Below are 14,248 nucleotides of genomic sequence, written 5' to 3' on the forward strand. Positions count from 1 at the left end.
GTATACCTGATACTGCTGAGAAAACAATCGGTGACATTGAAGATATGTGTATGTGTGTGTATGCTGAAATGTATGTTTTTTTCATCTTATGTATTTTAATGTTCACAAGCTTATTTTACAAGGTTAGTCTTAGAAACATCTTCACATGAAATATCCCCCTACCTGCTTAACTGACTATATAATCATTTACTGTTTTATTTAAATTCAATTTAATTAACAAATCTGTATTATTAGTTTCAGAGGTAGATTTTAGAGATTCATCAGTTCCATACAACACCCAGTGTACATTACTTCAAGTGCCCTCCTTAATACCCATCACACAGTTGCCTCATCCCTCCACCCACCTCCCTTCCAGCAACCCTGTTTGTTTCCTATAGTTGAGTCTCTTATGGTTTGCCTCCCTCTTTGTTTTCTTATTTTATTTTTCCTTCCCTTCCCCAAGTTCATCTTTTTCATTTCTTAAATTCCACATGAGTGAAACCACATGGTATTTGTCTTTCTCTGACTCTTTCACTTAGCATAATATCCTCTATTTCCATCCACATTGCTGCAAATGGCAAGATTTGTTTGATGGCTGAATAATATTCCATTGGGTACATATGTGCATGTGTGTACGTGTGTGTGTAAACCACATCTTTATCCATTCATCTTTAGAAGGACATCTAGGCTCTTTCCGTATTTTAGCATGGCGACCCTGAGATAATACCAAAGTACACAGAAAACACTGTTTGGCTTCTTTGAAAGCTGTTTAGTAACAATATCCTTCCCTACATGCACATGTGAGAAAGCAGCAGGAGAAATGAAATGTAGTATGGGATTCTGTCCATTCAGATATTTCCTGTAAAAGACTTATTAATCTACATGTGGTAAAATGTAGCTGATGTCAGAACAGTTACTAAGCAAGGGGTACATAATTTTATTTATAATGATGTTGGGTTCCAGTACACTTATAAATACCTGGTAAGTGGCATGCACATATACAAACACACATAGATAAAAAAACAGAGGAATCAGAAAATATTCACATATATTCAACGCTGTTCAGTTTATGAAACTTATTTTTTATTTCTTTTTAAAGCTTCTTATTCTAGTTAATGTCTACATTATCAATATTGTTATGTTTAACTGTTTTCATAATACATATGTAACAATAGTTTTATGAAACAATTTCTAAGTAGATGCTGTTACTTACCTTTCTCAAATTGATAGATTCTCCCCCTGTAACACATTCTGAGAAAGATGAAAATTTGACAACCTGTTGGAAAACTTTCATATGTTTACAATTCAATTACCAGATATTTGAAAAGATATTATTTTTTGGTAAAGGATTTCCTACATATGTTGAAATGTTGAGTTTCTTCCACTGATATTTACCTGACTGATAAGTGGAGTTGTGGATAAAAGCTATGGTCATTCAGGATATTGTCAGGGGTTTCTCCTGTGTCAGGTTTCTGATATATGTTGAGTTCAGATATCCATAGAGATCATATTCATAGGCTTTATTAGTTGAGGGTTTGGTGAGTATATTTGAGTATAGATTATACTCAAGCCTGTAGAAACTCAGTAACAAATTTATTTCCTTGCTGCAAAAAGACTGGTTACATGGAGAAAAAACTCCATTCCAGTCACTTTACCCTGTTTCCTTCCATCTTGTACTCTCCCATCTTCAGTGCATGAGCCCCACGGTTTCACTGGGAGAAATCTCCACTCCATTTTAATAAGGGACAGGAGAAAACATTAATTCAAGGAATGTATTAAATGAGACTGGTCATTGACACCCACATCCTACTAGCCAGAGGTTATTAATATGACACCATTTGGATGACACTGGTTGAGAAATTTAGACTAGGTGTGGCATGAGGGAAAAGAGGAAATGGTTATTGGTGAACAATTAATAGCTATTATATGGCATATGGGAATTACTTCTGTGTAAGTCAAATTGAGGGCTGATTTAGAATAGAAAAATTTCCCACATCCATTACCTCGTTTTTTGTTTGTGTTGAAATAGTGTGAGGTCTATAACCTCTGCATATTTTCTTTTATACTGAGAAAGGTGGCTTTTGGCTAAAAGTTATCAAACACTTACTACATTCTCAGTTTTCTTATTGTATCATTTCTCTGATGATGAGTAAATTTTGATAATTGACACAGAGTTTTCACATTTTATTACATTCCCAGATCTTTTCTGCAGTGTGAGTTTTCTGAGGATTGAGTACAGAGTATTTATGTTCATTCTCTCTGTAATTTCATTTCTTTGGTGGGTGAGTTCTCTGATCCATAATGAGGACCGCACTTTGTATGAAAGACTGCCCATATAAAATGTATTCCAAGAATTTCTCTCCTGTTTAAGTTCTCTGATGTTTGTAAAGACTGGTATCTTGCAGAGGAACTTGCAATAGTATTCTATTCACAGGGTTCTCTTTCTCTTTTATATTGTGAGATTTGATTTCTGGCTCAAAGTTTTTCCATATTCTTTACGTTCAGATAGATGTTCAACTCCCTGTGTGGGCTTTCTGATGTTCTCTAAGGCTGGATTTCTGGCTGAAAGTTTTCCCACATTTATCACATTTATAGGGTTTCTCTCCTGTGTGAGTTCTCTGATGTACTCTGAGGTTTGATTTCTGGCTGAAAGCTTCTCCACAGTGATTACAATTATAGGGTTTCTCTCCTGTGTGAGTTCTCTGATGTTTTCTTAGGACTGACTTTTCACTGAAAGCTTTTCCACATTCATTACATTCATAGGGTTTCTCCCCTGTGTGAGTTCTCTGATGTCCTCTGAGATTTGATTTTTGCCTGAAAGTTTTTCCACACTCATCACATTTATAGGGTTTCTCCCCAGTGTGAGTTCTGTGATGCACTCTGAGGTTTGATTTCTGGCTGAAAGCTTCCCCACAATGATTACATTTATAGGGTTTCTCCCCTGTGTGAATTCTATGATGTCCTCTGAGTTGTGATTTCTGACCAAAAGCTTTCCCACACTGATTGCATTTATAGGGCTTCTCCCCTGTGTGAGTTCTATGATGTTTTCTTAGACCTGACTTCAGTTTGAAAGCTTTCCCACATTCATCACATTTATATGGTCTTTCCCCTGTGTGAGTTCTCCGATGATTTCTTAGGCCTGACATGTGGCTGAAAGCTTTTCCACATTCATTACATTCAAAGGGTTTCTCCCCTGTGTGAGTTCTCTGATGTACTATGAGGATTGACTTATAGTTGAAAGACTTCCCACATTCATTACACTCATAGGGTTTCTCCCCTGTGTGAGTTCTCTGATGTATTCTTAGACCTGACTTTGCACTGAAAGACTTCTCACAACCATCACATTTATAGGGTTTCTCTCCTGTGTGAGTTCTTTGATGTTTTCTTAGGCGTGATTTCTCACTGAAAGCTTTACCACATGCATGACATTCATAGGTTTTATCCTCTGTGTGACTTTCCAGAGGCTGAATCAGGAATGAATTCATAGTACAGGATTTTCCACATTCATTACATTCATAGGGTTTCAGTGTTATGTGAGTTCTCTGATGTATGTTGAAAGCTGACTGGCAACCTAATGTCTCTGTAAATGTGTCATAATCAGAGGATTTGTCTGTTGTGTGAGTTCTCTGATGCACTGGGGGGGCTGGATTATGGATGAAATTCTTTCCATATTCAAAGGGTTTCACTCCTATATGAATTTTCTGATGTTCTCTGTGTGATTTTTGGCTGAAAGGTTTCCCTTCTGTGTCAGTTCTTTGCATGATCCTACTGAAATTATTTCTGTTTTTGGCACATTCATATTCATTAAATTCACAACAACTCTTCTCTTCTGGATTATTGCTATGAGAGACTATAAAAGTTGACTTATCACATTGTTTTACCGAAAATTTACTGAATTTATAAGATTTCACTTTTGGGTGGATACTTTCAGATGCAATGAGAGCAGTCTTTCCAAGGAAAGCTTTTCCACATTTGTTGTACTCAGAAGCTTGCTGCAAAATCTGAATTGCCTGATGCTGAATGACTTTCTCTTTATGACTGAAGGAGTTCACATTTTTACTATAAACAAGTGATTTTTCGCTAGTATTAGTTCTGCCCTCCTTAATACTAAGGAGCCATTTCTCAGTAAGCTCATGAGCCTTCTTTCTTGAATATTGATAGTGTGGGGCCAATGAGCTGAGATGCAGGTAGGTAGGCCCTGTAGTATCAAATTTATGGGGCACTGTTCTTGCAGGTAAAATGTTTATGTCCAGACTACACGGTTCTGTTGTAATCAATGATTTGTTGGTGAACAAAACTTGCCACAAATATTTGCCTTGGTTTTCTAGGCTCTTCTCTGAATGTTGATTAGGTTGGGAGTCTTCTAAAAAATAAGAAAATTAAAAATACTTTAAGATATTTAACACACTTCTTATGGAATGGGACTTATAGATATATTCCCTATTATGTATTTGATGCCTCAGTTTCTGGCTCAGGTTAATAAAGTAATTTCGAGTGTATATTCTTTTTTTGCAAAACAAAACAAAACAAAAAAAACCCCCAAAAAACCCAAAAAACAAAAAATGAAAAACCTTTTTTAGTGGGAAGAAACTAGAAATAAATATACATATGATTTAGCGTCTTAAAGTATAGTTTTCAAAATTGGTTAAAGAAGAAGATATAAAGGAAAGGAATAATTAAGAATGTAGAATATATTTGAGAGAATTGGCTCTTGGGAACAGAAAAGACAGGAAAAAAGTAGTAAATGGGATGAATTCAACAAAGATTATGAAACTAAGATTAAAAGGCTTTCAATGGATTTACCGAAGATAGAATTTGCATTAGGGAAAAATATGAGTCTAGATTCTTAGTCAAATATAGATTAAAATGGTAGTATAATCATTAGAATATATGATTACATTTGGAGCTCCATTTTTTCTAGTCTACACAACAACACTAAGTTTATAATGGGACCAATTTCCTCATGGTGAAAAAAAATTATTTGCCATGCTTTAATTCTCTCTGTGGTATTATTCACAGAAAAAGTGTATCAGTAGAAGTAAACACAAAATGATGGGACTTAAAGTAATTTTTCCACCTATAATGGAGTCACTGGTCTATCCTGGTTCTGGTACCTTGGTATTATTGTTAAATAGTGAATATCTCTTGGTCATCAAACCTCAACTTTTCTCTTTTCAACTTGCTCATTATTTTCCCCAAAGTAGTCCTGCTTGCCCAATCTTTGATTCTGTTTTCCAACATATCTAGGTTTTTTTTTTTTTTTGACTGTGAGAACCTTAAGTAATGATCATGCTTCAAACTGGCCCTAAAAACTACAAGTATCCTTTGTATTTATTCACCATAAATTTCTTATGCATATTTGACTGTTATTGCCCTTTTACTACCCACACTCCTAGCAAAAACATCAGGCCTATGCTAAAAATATTAGAAAGCCTTGAATACATTACCCTAGGCACCAAGAGATGAAAGATTTAAGTGATTCAGGGAAAATGTCACATTAACTACATGTTCATTGTGTGTTTTAGCTACCATTCCACCAGTCCATAGTATTTTCTGCTCTAATCTTGTTATCAGTCCCCATTAAATGGTTCTTTTCCAGCAGTAACTTTATACGCACACTCTTTTCCTAAATTGACTTCTAATTTAGTATTAGAACTATACAGAATCTAGATACCTTTCAGGTACAGCAAAGCTATCTTCATTAAACTTAACAACAGAAAGACTTCTAATTTTAAGCAATATTTACTTTAAAATCTGAAAGAAGTGCCATTCTGCCTTTATCAGTATTTTAACAAGGGATATACAGAGAGGGCCCATATTTGTGACTCATGATTTTTTTTTTTTTAAGATTTTATTCATTTATTCGACAGAGAGAGAAATCACAAGTAGGTAGAGAGGCAGGCAGAGAGAGGGAGAAGCAGGCACCCCGCTGAGCAGAGAGCCCAATACGGGGTCAATCCCAGGACCCTGAGATCATGACCTGAACCAAAGGCAGAGGCTTAACCAACTGAGCCACCCAAGCACCTTGTGACTCATGACTTTTAAAGTAAATTATCACAACCCAAATCAGGAGTCTTTTTTTTTTTTTTAGGAGTCATTTTAAAATTGATGGCATGTCCATAGTTAAATGGGCAGCAATTTTCTCTTTCTTGGTTGTATTTAAAATACTGGTTCATCTTTTAATCAATAGTACCTTATATGATATGAAATATATTTTATGCAGCTTTGCTCACTTTTCCAAAATGAAACCCTCACTATGATATTCTTTGCATCCTTCTGTAATATGTCAGTGGTCCATAAAAAGCAGTGTGCTCAGAATTACCTAGGGAGCTTATACAAGGGCTCAGATCGATTGCTGACCTAGCTTGAGGATTCAAAAAATCCTAGAAATGTGACTTGGGCATTGCATTTATGAATAGTGTCTTCTGAATGAATCAATATGAAATAGTTATCTCCACCTCATTTTGGAATCAATCTACAATGTTATTAAAAATATTTACCATATAATACTTATCAAAGTAGAAGAATGAAACAGACAATTTTTTTGGGGGGGGATCATAATCCAGGTGAGAAAAGGAGCTCATCTCATTCAATAACCTGACACATCCATCACATGATTTAAGAGTTTACAAAAGAAATTAAGTATAGACTAAAATATTCTAAGATTATATTACACAAGTAGGAATCTGTCCCCTAACTTATAATGAGTAAGAGTGCTTTCTTTCCTTTTTCTGGCTGAGGTTAGCTATTTAATTTACTTTTATTCCAAGGATTACCTCTGCTATATAATTGATACCATTATAGTTTGTATTACATTTTTTTACTTTACTTAAGCTTTCTTTTACAACTTTCTTTCTTGTTAAAAAAAGTACACTTGAGGGGCACCTGGGTGGCTCAGTAGGTTGAAGCCTCTGCCTTTGGCTCAGGTCATGGTCTCAGGGTCCTGGGATCGAGCCCTGCATCAGGCTCTCTGCTCAGCGGGGAACCTGCTTCCTCCTCTCTCTCTGCCTGCCTCTCTGCCTACTTGTAATCTCTGTCTATCAAATAAATAAATAATAAAAATCTTTAAAAAAAAAAAAAAGTACACTTGACCCGTGTGTTTCACGTGTGTTTCAAGGGTCAAATGGCCAAGGGGTGCTGACCACTCCCCATGCAGTTAGAAATATGTGTGTAACTTCTGATTCCCCAAAAACTTAACTACTAACAGCTTACTGTTGACCAGAAGCCTTACCAATAAGATAAACACAGTTAACACATATTTTGTAGTTTACATGTATTATATATACCGTATTTTTACAATAAAGTAAGCTAGAGAAAAGAAAATATTAAGAAAATACGTCTACAGTACTTTATTGCATTTATTGAAAAACATCCACGTATAGGTAGATCTGTATAGTTCAAACCTGTGCTGTTCAAATGTCAACTGTATATGAGATGAAAAATTCTGCACTGCTTTATCTACAGTTCAAAGGTTCGAATAAGACTTTTTTTTTTAATAAAAACTTCTGGATATTGTATAATTTTGATTTACCTTTTGATAAAATAGGTTTTTGAAAGATATATATTCATCACTGATTTTAAGATAGAGGGATTCTTAACTTTTCTCATATTGTTTGCAATTAGTGTTACTGAACGATAGTATCTCTGCTTTTTGGAATTTATTGACGTTTGTCTAAGATACTTCACATTTTCTCAGTGTTCCAAGGCCATTTAAAAGGAGGTTTATTTTTTGTTTTCAAAATAGAGTTTTGAAAGACACTTAATAGATTTTTTTTTAATAAAATATGCTAGTTAATGTCTAGACCAGAGATTGGGAAACTTTCTTTGTAAAAGGCCAGAGAGTAAATGTTTTGGGCTTTGCTGGTCATGCAGTCTTTATTACAATTATAGTTGACCCTTGAACAATGTGGAGATTAGGGGTGCCAACCCCCAAAGCAATTAAAAATATGCAATTTTTGACTCATCAAAACTTAACTATTAATAGCCTGCTGTTGTCTAGAAACTATACCAATGACATAAAGTTGATGAACACATTTTGTATATTACATGTATTATATACTGTACTGTTAAAGTTAGCTACAGAAAAGAAAATTGTAAGAAAGAGAAAATACATTTACATGTGCTGTATTGAAAAAAATCCACATAGAAGAGAACCTGAGCAGTTAAAGCCTATATTGTTTCTGTAGTTTAAACTGAAGTTACTCAACTCTGCCTTGTAGTGTCAATACATAAACAAATAGACATGGCTGTGTGTTCCAATAAATGTTTCTTTACCAAAAAAAAAAAAGCAGCTGGCAGGATTTGACCTAGGGATAGTTTTCTGAGCCTTATTCTAGACCCCACTGAGTCTGGTATGAAAGAGGGGCATATTAAGGTCTATTATATCTAATGTATACCTACTTCTCCTTGTAACTCTTGTCAGCTTTTGTTTTATGAATCCTGATAATTTGGTACATAATACTGAAAACTTCAGTGTCCTTTAAAACTTTTTTAGCTTTATCAAAATATCCCTTTTCTTATCTGTTTTTTTTTTTTTTTTTAAATTTTTTTTTTAAATTTATTTATTTGTTAGAGAGAGAGAGAGAGAGCGAGCACATGCAGACAGAGTGGTAGGCAGAGGCAGAGGGAGAAGCAGGCTCCCTGCCAAGCAAGGAGCCCGATGTGGGACTCGATCCCAGGACGCTGGGATCATGACCTGAGCTGAAGGCAGCCGCTTAACCAACTGAGCCACCCAGGCGTCCCTTCTTATCTGTTTTTGACATGAACTGATTCTTAAGTATTAGGTAAATAAATATTGAGTTTTAAAATGCTTTTGGCTTAACAATTCCTGGGTATATTTCAAACTATATATATTACTTTTTAGGTATATCTCTTTGATACAATTTGATGGGATATTATCTTAATAGGTGAATTTAATTCATTTTCATTAGTTGATATGGCAGGCATGTTTACCTTACTGTATATTATGTAGTGTATTTGCATAGCTTTTGTGCAAAATGTTTAACACAGCAGGCCTGAGACTGAGACTGTTAGACCTTAGATGATTGGCTTGGAAGATTAGCCCTTGCCTGGCATCTACGAACTTAGATTTTGAGATGGTTCCCAAGAACCTAGTCTCTAATGAACTTTCCTGGTAGACAACAGTCACTGCTGGGGGTCTTGGAAGCTTGCACTTGGTATCCTCTGGACTTTGTCCCTTTTCTTTTTGCTGATTTTGCTTTGTACCAATCATTTCATGTTATAAATCTTAGCTATAAGTATGACTATATGCTGAGTAGCAAAAAGAACCAATGAATGCGGTATGTGGTAGTTGTCTTGAGGACTTGCTCTCTCTTTCTTTTTTTTTAATTTGAAGTATAGTTGACACATAATATTATTGGGGACTCTGGCTTTTCAAGAAACTTTTCTATTAATAGGTCTGTTATCTTTGCTCTATTAAACATATTTAACTTCTAATAATTAGGAAGGCTGCAGTTTGTTCCAGTAGTTATCCTTTCCAATTATATTAAGTAATTTCTTAATTATCTACATATTTAGATGACATCTAGTAACTCATTATTATATGGTGAAAAAATTATGGTTCCTTTCTCTTTTCTAATCTGCTGATTCTCAATTTTAGTAGTTTTATTAATTTTTCTTAGTTTTTATGTTTTTACTGTAAAGAATATGGAATTCATTATTTAACTTTTCAGCTTCCCATGTTTTTTTTTTTTTTTAAAGATTTTTTTTTTTTTATTTATTTATTGGACAGACAGAGATCACAAGTAGGCAGAGAGGCAGGCAGAGAGAGAGAGAGAGGAGGAAGCAGGCTCCCTGCTGAGCAGAGAGCCCGACGCGGGACTCGATCCCAGGACCCTGGGATCATGACCTGAGCCGAAAGCAGAGGCTTTAACCCACTGAGCCACCCAGGTTCCCTCAGCTTCCCATGTTTTAAGATGAGAACATCAACATGCTTACAATCCACTCCTTGTGTTAACTGCCCCCCCCACATTTTATTAGATCTATTATTTTTGTAATTTAAAATGTAAAAGCCTCTAAAAGGACAATGCTGAAAAACATTTTAAACTGCTCACTTCCAGCTGATTGCTTTGGTTTTATTTTTTTTTTAGCTGATCACTTTGGATCTAATTTTCTTGGATGCCTTCTGCCAGTATTCAATAACTCACCTGGGGAGCTTTTTCTTAGAAATTCTTTCTTTAATAACCATGGATCCTCTCCTTGTTCCAACGTGAAGATCAGTTCTGGTTTTGCAAAGCAGTACCCTGTAAATGGGAAATAATTTAGCACTTCAGTTTAACTCCATAGGTTTCACTGTTTCTGAATGTGAAGGAAGGTATAGTTTCAAAAGTGGCACATTTAGGGTGCTCACTACAACTTTTCTGGGAAGGGAATGATCACAAAAAATATTTTCTAATGCTTATAAAGCACCAATCTTCTTAACCCCCTAAATCACAAGCCTAAGTAATGTTAAATTCCAAAATGCTCAGTGTCTATGTTTTAAAGAAGAGAGTTTAGAAGGACTTTCCAAACTGGCCATAATAGAGTAAAAGGAACCGATTTACTTCTCCATACCACATATCTAAAAAAGTATACAAACTATATATAATGGTTTTTAGACTTTAGACACCAGGTGGTACAGACAGAAATACCTGAAATAGGAAAACAAATGACGTGAGTCCTAGGATTATCATGTGTTGACACAAAACGAACATAAACTTTAAAAAATTTTAAAGAGGGGTGCCTGGGTGGCTCAGTGGGTTAAGCCTCTGTCTTCGGCTCAGGTCATGATCTCAGGGTCCTGGGATCGAGTCCCACATCGGGCTCTCTGTTCATCGGGGAGCCTGCTTCCCTCTCTCACTCTCTGCCTGCCTCTTTGCCTACTTGTGATCTCTCTCTGTCAAATAAATAAATAAAATCTTAATAAAAAATTTTAAAAAAATTTTAAAGAGAAAGGAAGAGTTTTATTTGAGCCCAAGTTAGGACAACTGCCAGGGATACATAATCTTCACAAACAAGAGAGTCTTCCAGAGAAGGAACATTTAGTGCAGGGTTATATATGTTCTTTACACAAAGAGTTACAAATCAACAAGACGAAGGACATTCCAGAAAGTTATAGACTTTATCTTACGTTTTTATTATATGCAAGGCTTATTAATCTCTTATTAATCTCAGGGAGAGTTTTTGTTTTGTTTTTCTTATCTTTATGTTTGGAATGCTCCTTTTTCTTAATTGATGTACAACATGTGCTTGGGGCAGAAACAGAGCCCATGCTTTGAGGTTTTGCTGAGTCATTTTGGTCTTAGTAAATGTTAAAGCCCAGAAGCAGGGCCCACAAACATTAAAAGTTGAAAATTTCCCTTATCACACAGCTTACTGCCAAGAAGAGTTTAATCCAGAACAAAAGAACCAAAAAAGCCTAGGTGACTCATTAAGTTGAAGTAACATAACTGAATCATGACAACTAGAATTGTTAAGGATGAAATACTAGAGAAGAAAAAGCTGTACTGATATGGAGTCTTAGAGATTTGCAGAAGAGTCTCCTAAGTACTACTAACTTGTGCAAGTATGGAAGAAAAATACTCAAGAATGGGGAAAGACCAGTGAAAAAGAATAGGCTGAAAAAATTATCAAAGCATACATAGATGTAGGAAGCTTCTGTTGCCACCAGCCAGGGTAGAAAAATCTACTTCATGGCCAACTGGGAAGAATACCAGAAGGATGTTTATTGCTTAACAGAAGAGCCAAATTAGTCCTAAGGCAAGCTCTGAATCTAACAAAATACAGCTTAACACAATCCCTGCAATAATCAAATTAATTCCAAGTAACTTAACTACATACCAGGAAAGGCCTCAAAAGATTTAAAATAATACAAAAAAACTAGTAGCTAACAATATATTGTCAGTGCTCCATAAGATAAATGTACTTTTGATCCCCTTTATCAATTTCATCCCTCCCCCACCCACCTCCCCTCTGATAACCACCAGTTTGTTCTCTAAATTTAAGAGTTTGCTTTTTTGTTTGCTCTTTTTTTGGGGGGGGTCTGTTCTTTTGTTTTGTTTCTTAAATTCCAATATGAGTGAAATCATATGATAATTGTCTTTATCTGATTGACTTATTTCACTCAACATTATACCCTCTAGGTCCATCTGTGTAACTGCAAATGGCAAGAACTCGTTTGATGAAGAAAAAAACTCCCTCTCCCACTCCCCCTGCTTGTGTTCCCCCTCTCTCTGTCAAATAAATAAATAAAATCTAAAAAATAAAAAGAAATTTTCTATTTTAGAATGTTTTTAAATTCACAGGAAAACTGCAAGGATAGGAAGGAAAATTCCTAAATATGCTGTACCCAATTTACCCTACTGTTAACATTCCTAGATTTGTCACAACTAATAATATAATGTTGACAATTATTAAATAAAATCCATACTTTGATATTCATTTTTCCCCTTAATTTCATTTTTCTGTTCCATAGTTCCATCCAGGATACAATATTATATCTAGTTATCATGTCTCCTTAGACTCCTCTAGATTATGAGTGACTTGCCTTGGTTTTGATAACCTTGACATTTAGAAGACGTTGTAGAAAGTCCTTCAGTATGGGATACTTGTCTGATATGTTTTGGGGATAAAAATGGAATTTGTGTTTTGGGGATAAAGACCACAAAGGCATCTTATCCCATCTTATGCTATCAACATGATATCAACATTTTCTTTTCATTCAACTTTTTATTTAAATTCTAGTTAGTTAACATACAGTTAACTATGTTAACTATGTGAATACTGCTTTCAGGAGTAGAATTCAGTGGTTTATCACACACAACATGCATCACCCATTTAGCCCATTCTCCACACACCTCCATCAACCCTCAGTTTGAGCTCTATCGTTGAGTCTCTTATAGTTTGCTTCCTCCTTTTCCCCTGTCCCATATGTTCATTTGTTTTGTTTCTTAAATTCCACATGTGAGTGAAATCATATGGTATTTTTCTTTCTCTAATTGACTTATTTTGCTTAGCATAACACACTATAGTTTTATCCATGTCATTGCAAATGGAAAGATTTCATTGTTTTTTATGGCTGAGTAATATTCCACCCTCCCAATCCTACATCTTCCTTATCATCTGTTGATGGACATAGGGCTCTTTCTGTATTTTGGCTATTGTGGACATTGCTGATATAAACATTGGGGTGGATGTGCCCCTCTGAATCACTGTTTGTATACTTTGGGTAAAAACCTAGTACTGCAATTGCTGAGTCAGCGTAGTTCTACTTTTAACTTTCTGAGGACCCTCCATACTGTTTTCCAGATTGGCTGGACCAGTTTGTATTCCTACCAACAGTGCAAGAGGGTTTCCCTTTCTCCATATCCTTGCCAGCATCCATTCTTTTCTGAGTTGTTAATTTTAGTCATTCTGACTGGTGAGATGCTATCCCTTTGTGGTTTTGATTTGTATTTGAACATTTTTTTCATGTGTCTGTTAGCCATTTGTATGTCTTCTTGAAGAAATGTCTATTCATGTCTTCTTTCGATTTTTTTGGACTTGATTTTTAATTTTTTGGGTGTTGAGTTTGGTAAGTTCTTTTTAGCTTTTGGATACTGATATGTCATTTGCAAATACCTTCTTCCATTCCATAGGGTGCCTTTTAGTTTGTTTGCTTTGTTGTGCAGAAGATTTTTGTCTTGATGAACTCCCAATAGTTCATTTTTGCTTTTGTTGTCCTTGCCTCTGGAGACATGTCTAGTAAGAACTTGCTGTGGCTGAGGTCAAAGAGGTCGATACCTGTATTCCTCTCTAGGATTTTGATGGATTCCTGTTTCACATTTAGGTCCTTTGTCACTTTGAATTTATTTTTGTGTACGGTGTAAGAAAGTGGTCCAGTTTCATTCTTCTGCATCTATTTTCCCAACACCATTTGTTTTCCCAATACCATTTGTTGACAAGACTGTCTTTTTCCCACTGGATATTCTTACCTCTTTGTTGAACATTAACATTGTTTGACCATGTAGTTGCGGACTCATTTCTGGGTTTGCTGTCTGTTCTATTGATCTATGTGTCTATATATTTTTTCTGCCTGTACCATACTATTTTGATTACTACAGTTTTGTGTAGTATAACATGAAATCTGGAATTGTGATACCTCCAGTTTTGTTCTGCTTTTTCAACATTGTGTTGGCTATTTGGTGGTTTTTGTGGTTCCATGTAAATTTCAGAATTGTTTCTTCTGGATATGTGAAAAATACTGGTGTTATTTTGGTAGGGATTGCAATGA

The 14,248-nt window shown here is 35.3% G+C and overlaps 1 protein-coding gene across 1 annotated transcript in view; it reads right to left on the minus strand.

Annotated features, from left to right (window-relative positions):
• Nucleotides 1-895: 895 nt before the first annotated feature.
• ZNF782 (zinc finger protein 782) overlaps nt 896-14,248 on the minus strand; it is a 37,756-nt gene continuing 24,403 nt past the window's right edge. The window contains exons 4-5 of the mRNA XM_080819720.1: nt 10,146-10,241; nt 896-4,342 (exon numbers count right to left, since the gene is read on the minus strand). Of these exons, the coding sequence (XP_080675846.1) occupies nt 2,493-4,342; nt 10,146-10,241 (1,946 nt within the window). The 3' untranslated portion in view covers nt 896-2,492. The remainder of the gene's footprint in view (nt 4,343-10,145; nt 10,242-14,248) is intronic.

This window comes from Martes martes (genome assembly GCF_963455335.1).
Source record: "Martes martes genome assembly, chromosome: 12".
NCBI classification, from domain to species: Eukaryota; Metazoa; Chordata; class Mammalia; order Carnivora; family Mustelidae; genus Martes; species Martes martes.